The 14,759-nt window shown below is 36.3% G+C and overlaps 1 protein-coding gene across 1 annotated transcript in view; it reads right to left on the reverse strand.

Moving 5' to 3' along the window:
• LOC101894596 (carbonic anhydrase-related protein 10) overlaps nt 1-14,759 on the reverse strand; it is a 200,768-nt gene that overhangs the window by 19,524 nt on the left and 166,485 nt on the right. Inside the window, exons 5-6 of the mRNA XM_059120893.1 lie at nt 10,460-10,555; nt 10,163-10,384 (exon numbers count right to left, since the gene is read on the reverse strand). Of these exons, the coding sequence (XP_058976876.1) occupies nt 10,163-10,384; nt 10,460-10,555 (318 nt within the window). The remainder of the gene's footprint in view (nt 1-10,162; nt 10,385-10,459; nt 10,556-14,759) is intronic.

The raw sequence follows: 14,759 nt of genomic DNA on the forward strand, positions 1-14,759 counted from the left end.
AAAGCATCATTGAGGTTATGCTAAGTGAGATAAATAGCGTTTTTAAGTTTATTTAGCGTAAAATTCGTTTAGCTTTATTTTCAAAAATACTCTTAGACGTGTTCAAATTGCTGGTGGATTTAATTCATTGGATATGGGGACAAAAATAGTTTTTATGCTGACGCGGCACCTTCCTGATTTTGCATAGACAATTGGGAAGCTGCAGCAAAGGAAGAAGAGGATATGTTGTTGTTACTGTCCTTAAATCTATTTGCAACAAAATAAATTGATTTATAAGTCGATGAACGATATTAACTTTGAATATTTAAAATTGCTGTTCAATGAAGTAAGGAAGTGTAGTTAATAAAGGGATGGGTTGATGTGCTTAAAATTTAATAAACAACGAAGTAATAAACAAGTTACTGAACTTCGTTAGAGTGTTTAAAGCAAGGGTATTAGAGGAGGGCTTAATTCCATCAGATTATTACAAATGTAGCTTAGATTTTTCGTGACATTTTTATTTTTATGGTATATTGAGAATTGTACAAACAATTGAAATAGTTTGCATATTTAGAGTAAAATTGTTTGAGAAAAGTGAATTAAAGAGCAATCATCTGTCTGGACAGAAGCTAAAAGGGAGACAACATTGTCTTTAAGTGCTACAATTAAAAATTAATTTTTCCTTGCCAAATTCAGTAACTTTAAAACTAAAAACAAGTAAGCAAAGGCTATAGTCGTGCGGGGGCCCCGCCCAGGTGTTACCCTTAGGCATTTGACCGGGGGCATTTGCCCAATATTTACTCACTACGTCGTCGTGTAAATATAATCCAATGATCATTCAAAATGCTCGAAATCTTCCCTGTCCTTAGCCTCTCCTCATGCAAAATTCCGTGTCGTAAAAATATCGCATGCGATAAAGAAAAATATGACAATAATTGAAAAAATGTAACAAAAAATGTTAACTTTTAACATTGCAAATTAGTGCAAATTGTCAAAATCCGTCCAGTGGTTCTTGACTTATAAGCGGAAAAACTAACATCAATTTTATTTACATATAGATTGTTCCTATCTAGTAGTGACCTTCTAATAAATTTGTGATTTGGCCGGGATTAAAAATATTATCCGGTTTGTGGAAATTTTCGTATTTTCTGATATAAAAGTTAGGAGTTATTTTACCCGTTAAATACTGTCCGATGACCAGCAACTGCAAAATGAGAAAATTTTTCAGTTTTTGGTCCATTCCAACCCCTAAATATTTTAAATATTTACATCTCCTCAAACAATAGGTTTCTATTCTGATCCCATCCCCAGCTCCATTTTCAATTTCGTGAAGATTGGGCCATAATTGCGACCTGTAGCTTGATTACAAATTAATATGGCGAAAGGACATACATAGCTAGATCGACACAGCTCGGCGAGATAGGAAGATCCATATATACTTTCCTATGTGGGAAACCAATATTTCGAGGTGTTACATACTTTTTAGCCCAATCAAACTTATAATACCCCCCACACATAGATTACTTTAGTTCAAAGATTTTCAATATTTTCTGAGAAATTAAGAATCAATCCAATTTTCGATGTCTTAATTTTCGTTACAATGAACGTCGTTTAATTTTAATTGTTTTAAATTATTAATCTTGTGATACACCCCGCCATTTGAAAACCTATATTATAGTCAGGGTGTAGCATAGATGCGCTATAGTTTTTTTTTTTTTTGCAAATTTTTGGCACTTATTTTTGAGCTGTATATGATATCTGGTACCAAATATCATTATTGTGGAGTGCATTTTGCGCATATGAGAGACTTAAAATACTAAATCGGATCAAACATATATATAGGACTATAGCTCCTCAATATCTCAACCGATTTTCACCATGTACTTGCTTCTGAGTGAATTCGGTCAGAAGTGCCAAAATTCAGGTCATTTGGACTAATATTGACCATTTAGTGCACAATTAAACCGAAATCGCTGAAAGATATATATGGGAGCTATATCTAAATTTGTACCAATTTCAATAGGATCCGTTCTTGGGGCAAACTAATTTTGTTTGGAAAATTTCATTCCAATCGGATTATAAATGCGATCTGCATATTGTTCACAAGTATATATGGACAGACGGAGAGCCGCACTGACGTGAATAAATTCCGTAATGATTCAGTAAGTGATTCTATGAAGATCCTCAAAAGTAGATGGAATATTTTTTTAAATTTTATTGAATGAATGCAAAAAATGTCGGAAATAGCATCAAATTTTAGAATAAGTTTAGATTTGTTCGAAATGGTCATCTTTGACATGAACTATGGCCTTCAAACGGCAAATGAAACTGTCATACGCTGCTCGAAAGGCTCGCTTGATGATCGATACTTTGATATTTTTTAGTGCAACCTTGCTTTCCAAAATACTCCAGACACAATAGTAAAACAGATTGGTATCCGGAGATTTTGGTGGCCATTGTGCTCTGGAAATGAAGCGAGGAACCAAATTTTGTAACCATTCTTGGGTGACGTGTGCTGAGTGCGATGGTGCAGAGTTCTGCTGGAATGTCCAAGGTCTGCGGCCAAAATGTTTACGTGCCCAAGGCATTAATACACCCTCCAGTATATATTCTGATCCCCGTTCGATTAATACGAAGGCGCACATTTTCAGCAGACCTCTTTGGCAAGTATCAATCATTTAGTTTGTTTTGAAACTGCTGGGCAACGAATGTTTTCTCATCGGATCAGAGAAAACCAAGTTCGGCAGTTCACCACTTTCGGCAAAGTGAAGCAACTCTTTAGCTCTTTTGAGTCTATTTTCTTTCTGTTGCGGTATAAGTTCTTGTAGTTATACCCTACAACACTATGTGTTGAGGGTATTATAAGTTTGATTGGACCAGAATTTATGTAACACCTCGAAATATTGGTTTCCCATATAAGAAAGTATATATGGATCTTCCTAGCTCGCCGAGCTGAGTCGATCTAGCTATGTATGTCCGTCCGTCCGTCCGTCCATCTGTCCATGTTAATTTGTAATCACTCTACAGGTCGCAATTATGGTCCGATCTTCACAAAATTTAAAATGGAGATGGGGTTAGGGTCAGAATAGAAGCCAATTTCTTTTGATATACTGAAAAAATATCGGAATTTGCAGTATCTATACAGGTCGCGATTATAGACCAATCGACGCGGAATTTCGTATGTAGCTAGAGTTTAGGGCGGAGAAGAAGCCTACCAATTAGGGTGGTCATCGGATAATATTTAGCGGGTAAAATAGACCATATCTTTTGTGTTGAAAAAATTCTACATTTTTCATTAAACCGCGAATATTTTAAATCCCGGCGAAATCACTAAGCCATGACAAGGTTACTTCTGATCTTTACATTGATGTTAACATCCAACAAATCGGATATATAGCAAAATATGTGCGATATATATGTCTATCAAAGAAGATATGCTTGAAAGATCTGTTATATGTCGAGAACGGCTGAACTGATTTCGACAGTTCTCATTAAGTCAGAATGGCCTCTTGGCAGAAAAGAAAAAACGTCTAAAAAATCGCATAAAAATATCTCTCTAAAGATGAAAATATTGATTTTGTAAAATTTTCTCATATTTTTTCAATTTTGTCATATTTTTGGCATATTTTCATTTTGAATTAAACATTTGGTAATATTTCTACAGCTAACAAAACTAAGTAGTTAGGATATCAGGATATCATATACAGATCGCATTTATGACCCGATCCTTACGAAATTTTGCATGGGGATAAGATGAGGGTCAGAATAGAAGCTTACTCTTTTTGGAGATGATCGACATATATTTAGGGGTTGAAATGGACCAAAAAACTGCAAAATTGTCAGCAGGTCGTAATTATCGCCCGATCCTCAGGCACATTTGAATGGGGGTTACCGGACATTGCAAAAGCCAAGCAGTTTTGGATGGCCATCCAAAAATATTCAATGTGCGAAATAGTTTGTCAACTTTTGTAGACAAAATACGAAAATGTCCATTCTAGTGACTTTTTGGAGAATTCACAAATACAGGAAAGACGCACATCTGACTATTTCGTTAACGCTGATTTCGTGGAAAAATCTAGTCAAATGTCTGTATCACATATAGATGCGTTTCAGTCAAAAACCAATAATAAATGTTATTCTTTTACCACTTCTGCGAGGTTATAGGTCTTTGGGAAATATTGGTTCCAGATCTAGGAAGACAATTTACGTGCAACATTTCCAATAAATTGGAAATGAGCAAATTAGTTTAAGTTGCTATTATTCGAAAATTAGAGAACGAAACCTGATGGTTTTTTTTTATTTGTCACAATATCTTGTGGAATTCTTTCGAGTATCTCGCCCATATAAAATGTATCGTTTATTATAGTGTTGTAGGGTATTCAACGGTCGGCCCCGCTCGACTGTAGCCTTTGCTTACTTATTTTTGGAATGGCTTTATCCGGAGCTCATTTTTCCATAGTTGCCGAATGGAATATTGCGATATGTCCAACTCACGAGCCATTTTCCGGCCTCTGCGATGCGGATTTCGATCAAGTCGCTTCTTTACTTTTCAAACCATTTCTGCTGATGTTGCTGTTCCTTCCGTCCACTTCCTTGACGTCGGCCTACGCTAGCAGTATCACTGTAAGGAGCGATAATACGAAACACAAAAGAGTTATTCACATTTAAATGCTGGTGTCCTTTAGCGATAGCCACTTATGGTTTTCCACCCAAATATAAAGAAATCATACTATCACGCTTTAATTCCATCACGAATAATATTTTTCTGGAAAATTCTCACCAAAATGTTTTGTACGCTTGTTAAAAATATAATGAGCTGTCACTGGAATAGTTTTAACAGCTGTCGGACGAGTGGCATAGAAATGACAGCAGTCTGAAGTTGGTTGCATTTTTTTCATCTCACCCTGTAATGGTCATGAAGCTGCCCTGTTTCTAAACTCTAACGTCATGTTTAATTGAGCGAAATTGACCAAAATTAGGTTTTCCTTATTTTGAAGATCGTAATTACGACTTGTAGACTGATTACATTTTAATATGGTGAGACGGCCTGAAGGACGGGCACATTGCTAGAACATCTTAGCTAGTCGATATATGATCATTTCTATAATACATAGTGGGTCTAGGACAAATATTTCGAGGTGTAACAAACATTTTGGACCAATCCAACAAATATGTAATATATACACGACTCATACAATTAAATCTCCTTTCTCGTAGTAACGAAGTTTTATAGTATGATATATATTCAAGGACTATAATACCTGTGAGTGACCGAAGGTTGGTATTAATCCGGACTTTTACAAAGAAAATAAGTTTTCAATAAGCTCATAAGCTCATTTCCAATACTTAATCCTATCCTTAAATTTATTGTCTTTTCCTTGAACTAGAACAGCAAGCCATATTTCTTTATTCAATATCTTTAAGTTTTTTTCCGCAAACATCTAAAGTTCCACATCCCAGCTACTGGAGGGTGTGTGTGGGGAAAACTCTTCGCTGAATACGTATAAATCTTAACTCCTTAAAATCAGTCACCAGTCAAATAAACACCGACATTGCAGCACACCTTTTGTTTAACTCCGTTAACGCTAAGGGAACGAATCCGGTGTTTTCTTGTTGACATGTTGAAGCATTAGTTTTGTCGCCTCTGTTGTCTGCCTCCACTATCGCTTATTGCTCTACATTATTTATTGTTTAATACTTTAGTATGCCGGGATATATGAGCTTTTGTCAGCTTTGCGATTACCTTAGGTTTATTTGTGTCTATGGGAGAGTGGGTGTGTGTGTGTGGGGGGGCTTCCAAGTATGAGCATTTTGTTTGCTAACCTTTGTCAGTCATCCTTAACCCCGGCAAAGGTCTCGAGTTTCCCCCGTGAGTTCTTCGGCTTTTTGGGCCCATGCCAATGTTTTATTTTTATTTCGTTTGTGTTGGTGGGTGTGTGGGGGAGACTTTAAGTTCAGTGATTCATTGTGTGACTAGCATGTTTGCTTGCTTCGTTCTTGTCGTTGTTGTTGTTGCTCCTGCTTTTTTTCCTACTGCTATTTGCTTTTGGTTCTTTGTCCTTTTGATTTTTGTTTATTTTTCCTAGAAAATGTTCACACGCATACAAACACACAACACCATTAGCAGACATATTTATGTGTGTGTGTGAGTGTGTGTTTGCCCCTTTTTTCTCCCATTCATCCATAGCTTTGTTCCTTAACACGAAATCCTTGCTAAGGCGACTTTGGATACCTTTTGCGGATGAGTTGTTTTCACGTGTTTCTGTGTGTGTGACTCTCTGTGTGGTGTTCTCTGCCTTTCTGAGGTTTGTGGCTGGTCACACATGTGTGTGTCTGTATTTATGGTTCGGCATTTGACTTATTGCCTCAGACACAATTATGAATGCTTAGACAGAGGCCAACAGCTCAACAGACTTTATGGGCTAGACACAATAGAATCTGGTTTTTTTTTTTTTTGCTGCTACCCTGCCTTACCCACAGCATTGACATTCATGATTTTTCGTTTTGAGTTTTCATTAGTTTTTCATTTGTCTACCCAAATATGATTAATTTGTCGGAATTTTATTGCTTTATTGTTTAATTGATGAATGTCAGTTTTTAGGGAATTTAATTAATCAAATTTTCTACTTCACAAACCATGACATAATTAAGGTTATTAATCGGGCATTTAACCTGTGAACTTGTGAAGACTCTAAGGTTGATGATGTTAACGTCTGAAATTTGATTATCGAAAATTGAAATGATTACTTGTTATAGTATGAAGGGTATATTATGTTCGTCATTGTTTGTAACTCATCCAAATAATAATTTTAGACATAAGGAATTATATATATTTTTGAAGAGCGTAAAATTCTAAGACGATTAAGCTCTGTCCGCCCGTCTGTTGTAATCACGCTGGAGTCAAAACGAATAAAGATAGGAAGCTAAAATTTTACACAGATCAGTATTTTGTCTGCAGGCAGTCCGTAGATGAGCTATATCCGACCATGATATCGTATAGCCCCCATATAACGCTACCCTTCGATATTGGGTATTTGAATGATTGTAACCAATTTCTTTCTTGAGGTTGTCTGAAAATCCACACAAGAAAGTCCTTCTGAGTACTTTGGAAGAGTATCTCCACACAATCGTATACAACGGTACATCCCCATATTCCGTATTTTGATGATTTCAGCTACATTTTTCAATGGAATCGTCTAAAAATTCCTTCTAAGCTCTTTACCCCCTGGAGGAGAAATGTATTTATAGGTCCACGATATCGTATAACCCACATATAACTATTTCTACCGATATTTGATATTTTGACGATTTTATGGACATTATTCACCGAAGTTGTTTCAAATTTCGTATTTAGAATTCCTAATGGGTCCACAGTCTATTACAGAAAATTGCGTATGCAAGCCCACGTCTCCCTATAACCTCCACATAAGGGTACCACCCAATATTCAGTATTTTGATAATTATTCATTATTCACCGGAGTTGTTTCAAATTTGGTATTATAATGGGAACTACAGTTTATGATGGGTACCTCTGCCCATGACAGAAGATTGTCTGTGCAGGTCCAGGTCTTCGCATAGCCCCGATATGACCTCCCTATAATCGGTATGTGGATAATTTTAGCTACATTATTCATATGATTTTTTCAAATTTCGTATTTGAATATTATAATTTTTTATGACAAAAGTTGCCTATGCAGGTCCACGTCTTCGTATAAACCCCAATATAACGGCTACATTCGACATTTTTAAGATTTTAATAGAATTTTTAGCGGATTTTCTTTTTCTGAAAATTTACATATTCGCTCCATATGGTGGAGGGTATTCAAAGTTCGGGCCGAACTTGCTGCTTTTTTTACTTGTTTATCTCACACTAGCAAGTGCCCGCTCCTTTATCAGCAAAAAGTCCACCTTAAAATTTTGATTGGTTCCACGACTTCGTGTTAGGTCTTTTTAGTACTCAGTAGCTTCATACATAAATTTCAGACTTACAAGAATTTTTTATATTATTCAAGTTTTTCCCTTTTTGGAGAGAATAATGGTAGAAATGTTATCTTTTACACAAAAAAGTCTTCAAAATCATTCACTTTTAAGTTGAACGAGTAGGATATTGGTAAAACCATTGCAGAATGGACCCACATCCATTTTTCTGTTCGAAACTAATTCAACGTCCCTATATGTAAGCCCAAAACTTAAATAAAAAAAACTGCAACTAAATCAAACGCCATAATTTTTACAACTTTTTTTAAATTTAATTAAATGAAAGCAAAATATGTCGGAAAAAGCGTCAAATTTTAGAATAAGTTTAGATTTGTTCGAATTGGTCATCTTTGGCACGAATTATGGCCTTCAAACGGTCAATGAAACCCCCACACGCTGTCCGAATGTTGCTCTGCGGTTTTTTGGCCCATTCCCGGCGAACCGCTTGCTTGAGGTGATTGACACTTTGGTATTCTTTAGTGCCAACCTTGCTTTCCAAAATACTCCAGACACAATATTTCAACGGATTGGTATCCGAAGATTTTGGTGGCCATTGTGCGCTGGAAATGGAGCAATGGAGCCTCATTTTGTAATCATTCATGGGTGGCGAGTGCTGAGTCCTATTGGAATGTCCAAAGTCTGCGACCAAAATGTTTGCGTGCCCAAGGCTTTAATACACCCTCCAGAATATTTTCGCGGCATTTATTATGATGCCACGGTCGATTAAGAGGAGCGGAGAACGACCATCGGCTGTTATGGCGGCCATACCAACACCATGGCCGGCGCTTGAGTTCTGGTGGCCAACCGAAGGTGCACATTTTAAGCCGACCTTTTTGGCAAGTAAACACGATCATTTTGTTTGCTTACAAACTGCTGGACAACGAATGTTTTCTCGTTGGAGCGGAGAAACCCAAATTCAACAGTTCACCACTTTCGGCCAAGCGAAGCAACTCTTTAGCCCTTTTGAGTTTATTTTCTTGCTGTTGCGGTGTAAATTCTTGCGCTTTTTGGAATATCAATGGCTTTACCCGGAGCTCTTTTTTCAATATTTGCCAAATGGAATATTGCAATATGTTCCGCTCTCCAGCCATTCTTCGGCCACTGCGACGCGGGTTTCGATCAAGTCGCTTCTTTACTTTTTGAACCATTTCCGCTGATGTTGCTATTTTCTTCCGTCCACTTCCTTGCCGTCGGGCTAGTATAACGGTAACAAGCGATGGTACGAGACACCAAAGATTTATTCACATTTAAATGCTGGAGTGCCCTAACGATAGCCACATGTGGTTTTCCATCCAAATATAAAGACAATACACTTTCACGCTTGAATTCCATCACGAATAACTTTTTTTCTGGAAAAATCTCACCGAAATGCTTTTGTACGCTTGTAAACAATATGATGAGCTGTCACTGGAATAATTTTAACAGCTGTCGGACGAGTGGCTTAGAAATGATAGCAGTCTGAAGTTGGTTGCAGTTTTTTCCATCTTACCCTGTACATGAGTACACAATATCAAAACTATCTCTTTACATCGACTCTACTGCTCAACCTTGATTCCGATTTCAAATTTAATGTTTTTAGCTCTAATCGTTCACATGACCAAGTTTAGTACTGCGAATTTCCAAAACCCTTTGGTACATCTACCATACACGCCATCAGTGACCCTCATTCCAAATTTAAGATTTCCGCCTCTACTGTAAGGGTGCCATTTTTAGAACCTTTCAATGCTTTTCGTACCGTCCTAGTTCGAATTTCCAAAAACCAGCCTTATCTGACCCCTTGGGATCAAGAGCCCAAATGTGGAACAGTTATCATGTACACCATCTGTGTCTGATTTAAATTTAAGATTTCTAGCTCTACTACTTCCCAAAGTGCAAATGGTACCTTATTTGGTACCTTTTAGTAATTTTCGTACCGTTCTAGCACGAATTTCCAAAAACCCAGCCTTGTCTGACCCCTTCGGATCAAGAGTGACGCTCATCCAAAATTTCTAGATTCTAGCTTTAGTCATCTTGTCGGCGCGTTGATGAATCTTTAAGTCAGTCAATGACTTTACTCTTTTATAAATATAGATGTCCATGTTCGCTGAAAATTAGTCAAACTGATGCTAAAGGTAATTCGGATATTCTCACCGCAATGGAGGTAAATTTTCCTCTCCAAGGTATTTTCCCTCCCTCTCATTTCATCTGCTTCCCTCCCTTCACTCACCTGTTGCTTTGTTATATAAATTGGTTTATTCTGGACAATCCATGTCACGGTTTCGTGACAGGCAGGTGCTGTTGTTGAACCATCATACGTCATATAATGATCCGTTTCAGGCAGTAGGCCACGTATTGACAGGCGTTTAACGAACGCTTCATCGCCGCCATAACGGATGCGATCCAATTGATCTGTCAGCATTCGAAGTTCTGGATTTGATAAATCACCCAACTGAAAGGGAAGAAGAAAAAGAAAGAAATCAAAACCCTTGACACCCACTGACCTCACCGAGTCTGGCTAACTTACCTGCAACAGTATGGAGACACCAACAATGCCCTGGGCTCGATTTAATGCCTCCGAAAAGTTGTTGTACAATTGTGAATTATAACCAAATATTTGTATCTGTAATAATGAAAGGAAGAGAGAAAACGGGTGGAGAAAGTGTAAGTAAACAAGATATTGAAAAGCTACATAGCACACATATGTTGATGTACATATATTTACATATGCACTTGTAATGGGATTTACTTGACAATAACAGAAGTTCGACATAAAAAATAAATGGAAGAAAGAGAAAATCGATTTTATTTCATACACATAAAATCCAATGTTGCAAATGAAAAAATCCCTCAGATTTTATGTTGGATATGTTGACATTTTGTCCATCTTCAGTTTCAGAGGAACCTTCGTTTTGTTTCCCTATCTTATTTGAAATATTGGTATGCAGATTGGGTATTATAAAAAAAAAATAACATGTAATATTTGTGTTGTTTTTTGTCGGCAGAAAATATATATATTTTAATTTATAATAACATAATGCTGAAAGATTTATAAAAGTATATCTTTTGAGGTGAATATTAAGATGGAGAGAGAATAAATATATTTCTATTATATATGATGGGATATTTTATTTAAAATTAATCTTGTATCCACAAATAATTCAAAACATTAGAATATTCTAATATTTTGTAATATTAAAATTTAATAATAAAGTAAACAATTAAGCAAAGTCCCCTTATATCCAAATCCATTTTGGAAGATTTCGTTTTTGAAATAAAGTCAAAGAGCCCCGCCCAGAGGTTGCCCTTAATTTTTTGGCCCGGAGAATTTGGCAAAAGTTGTGAAAGTTGTTGTCCATTTTACAGCTAAACGTCATCCAATGGTCATCCAAAACGATAGGCTTCTTCCTTGTCTTTAACTCTCTTCCGATGCGAAATTCCGTGTCGATTCGTTTTCAATTGTGGCCTATAGAGCGACTACAAAATTAGAAAAACTTAAATTTTTTTTAGTCCATTTGCATCTCTAAATGTACATCTTAAGAACAATAGGCTTTAATTCTGACCCTAACCCAACCCCTATGCCAAATTTCGTGAGGATCGGACGATAATTGCGACATGCATATAATACCCTCTAAACGTAGTGTTGAAGGGTGTTAACATTTAGAAAATTTACAATTCAAAATTTTAAGTCAAATTGAAAAAATCGCATGCGATAAAAAATATGACAAAAATTGAAAAAATTCGACAAAAGATATTCACTTTTTTATTGGTATATTTTTCCGCGATTTTCTTAGATTTTCTGCTCTTCTGGTAAAAGGCCATTACGAATTGATGGGAATTGTGAAAATCGGCCCAGCGCTTTTTGATTTATAAGCAGAATAAATAAGAGCAATTCATTTACATACATATTGTACCTATTTTGCTATATATCCGATTTCTTGGCTATTAGCATCACTGTAATGGTCAGAAGTGATCTTTTAATGTATTTGTGATTTGGCTCGGGATAAAATATTCGCGGTTTAGTGGACATTTTCCAATTTTCTTACATAAATGTTAGGGTCTATTTTACCCGCTAATTATTGTCCGATGGCCGCCCAAATTGGTAGGTTTATGCCCACTCCTAAACTCTAACTGACCTATAGAGCAACTACAAAATTAAAAAATTTTTCTGTTTTTGGTCCATTTCAACCCCTAAATATCGTGCGATTATCTCCAAAAGAAATAGGGTTCTATTCTGACCCTAACCCCACCTCCATTTTCAATTTCGTGAGGATCGGTTCATAATTGCGACCTGTAGCTTGATTACAAATTAACATGGACAGACGGACAGACGGACGGACGGACATATATAGCTAGATCGACTCAGCTCGGCGAGCTAGGAAGACCCATATATACTTTCCTATGTGGTAAACCAATATTTCGAGATGTTACATAATTTTTGGCCCAATCAAACTTATAATACCCCAACACATAGTGTTGTAGGGTATAAAAACTCAGCTAATTTCAATAATTCCTAGGTAAAACAGCTCCAAACAAAAACTAAGGATAGCAGGCTCTGTCTCAAACTATCGCCTCTACTGCCCTACCAAATACCTGATATAAACTTCATTCAAATTTTACGATGAGCAAAGTTTTGATTTGGACGTGCGGCAAATTAGTTTAACTTGTGAACCCGATACCATAGTACGATATATTCCATCTCCACATTAGCAAATATATTGGATTGTGGGAAAGGTAAACAATATCGGGCACTAGTTTAACATTTCATCAAATTTATCATGTCGTATGGCCCCCATACAACCGTACCCCCCATATTGGCCCCCATACAACCGTACCCCCTCTGGAAGAGAATTGTTCATATAGGATTACGACATCGTATAGCCCCTGTATAACGGTACCCCCGATATTCGATATTTGGCTATTTTAGGGACGTCATACACCGGAGTTGTTTCAAATTGCGTACCTAGAATTCGTAATGGGTACTACAGCCTATGACAAAAAATTACTTATGTAGGTCCACGTCTTGGTATAGCCTCCATATAATGGTACTTCCAATATTCGGAGTTGTTTCAAATTTTGTATTTAGAGTTCGTAATGGGAACTACAGTCTATGACAGAAAATTGTTTATGAAGGTCCAGGCCGTCGTACAAGCTCCATATATCAGTACCACCTTATATTCGGTATTTTGATGATTTTAGCTACATTATTCAGCGATTTTTTTCAAGTTTCGTATTTCAATATATTAATAGCCCCAATATAACGGCTATTCGGTATTTTTAAGATTTTAACAGAATTTTTGGCGAATGTTTTTTATTTATTTCTTATTTTATTTATTTATTTATTATTATTATTATTATTATTATTATTATTTTTTTTGAAAAATTTAGTTCCAAATGTTAGAGAGTATTCAAAGTTCGTACTGCTTTTTTACTTGTTTTTATTTGACTTGGAATATTTTATTCCACATAGTGTTCTAACTATGTGTTATGGTCGCAATTGTGGTCCGATCTTCACAAAATTTTGCATTGGGGTAGGGTTTGGATAAGAATAGAAGACCTACCGTTTTGGAAGATTTTTTAAAAACATCTAGGGTTTAAAATGGAACTAAAACCTAAAAAAATTTCCGTATTTGGCAGTCACCCTAAAGTTCTCAACTAAGGACCAATAGATATGGAATCTTTATAACTTACATTACATGGTGGAAAGGGTATTGTCTTTGTGCATTTGTTTGTAACATGGAGAAGAATGCGAGATAGACCAAAGTCACTTTTGAAGATTTTCATAGAATCACTTTCTTAGTCGATTTCGGAATGTCAGTCCGTCCGTCCTTTCGTCTGTCCATGTATTATTGTGAACAAAATGCAGGTCGCACTTTTTTTCCGATTGATATGAAATTTTTCAAAAAAAATATTAGTTTAGACCAAGTACGAGCCCTATTGAAATTGGTGAGAGTCGGTTCAAATTTAGATATAGCTCCCACAAATATCTTCAACCAATTTCGGGTTAATTGTGCATCAAATGAATTTCGACACATCCGACCGAATAAAATCTTCAAGAAAGTACATTAACTTTAGTGAAAATCGGTTGAGAAGTAGCTATAGCTCCCATATACAGGGTGAGATAAAAAAACTGCAACAAAGTCAAAAGTCATAATTTTTACATTTTAGTGAAGAAAGCAAAAAATGTCGGCAATAGCATCGAATTTTAGAATAAGTTTAGATTTTTTTCGAATTGGTCACCTTTGCTAAGAATTATGGCCTTCAAACGGCCAATGAAACCGTCACACGCTGCGCGAATGTTACTCCGCGGTATTTTTCAAAATTTGCCGAATAGAATATTGAGATTTGTTCAGCTCACGAGCCAATGGGACGCGGGTTTCAATCAAGTCGCTTCTTTACTTTTCGAACCGTTTCTGCTGATTTTGGTGTTTTCTTCCGTCCTCTTCCTTGACTTCGGGCTACGCTAGCAGTATCATGGTAACAAGCGATGGTACGAGACATAAAATATTTATTCACATTTAAATACTGTAGTGGTATAACGATAGCCACTTGTGGTTTTCCAGCTAAATATAAAGAAATCACACTATCACGCTTGAATTCCGTCACGAATATTTTTTTCTGGAAAATTCTCATCAAAATGCTTTTGTACGCTTGCAAACAATATATTGAGCTGTCAATGGAATGGTTTTTAACAACTGACAGATGAGTGGCTTAGAAATGACAGCAGTCTGAAGTTGGTTGCAGTTTTTTCATCTCACCCTGTAAATACCTTTCGTACCGATCTGAACTTGTTTCTAAACCCATCTTATTTAAACGTTACACACTTA

Source organism: Musca domestica, unplaced genomic scaffold, assembly GCF_030504385.1.
Source record: "Musca domestica strain aabys unplaced genomic scaffold, Musca_domestica.polishedcontigs.V.1.1 18, whole genome shotgun sequence".
Taxonomy (NCBI): domain Eukaryota; kingdom Metazoa; phylum Arthropoda; class Insecta; order Diptera; family Muscidae; genus Musca; species Musca domestica.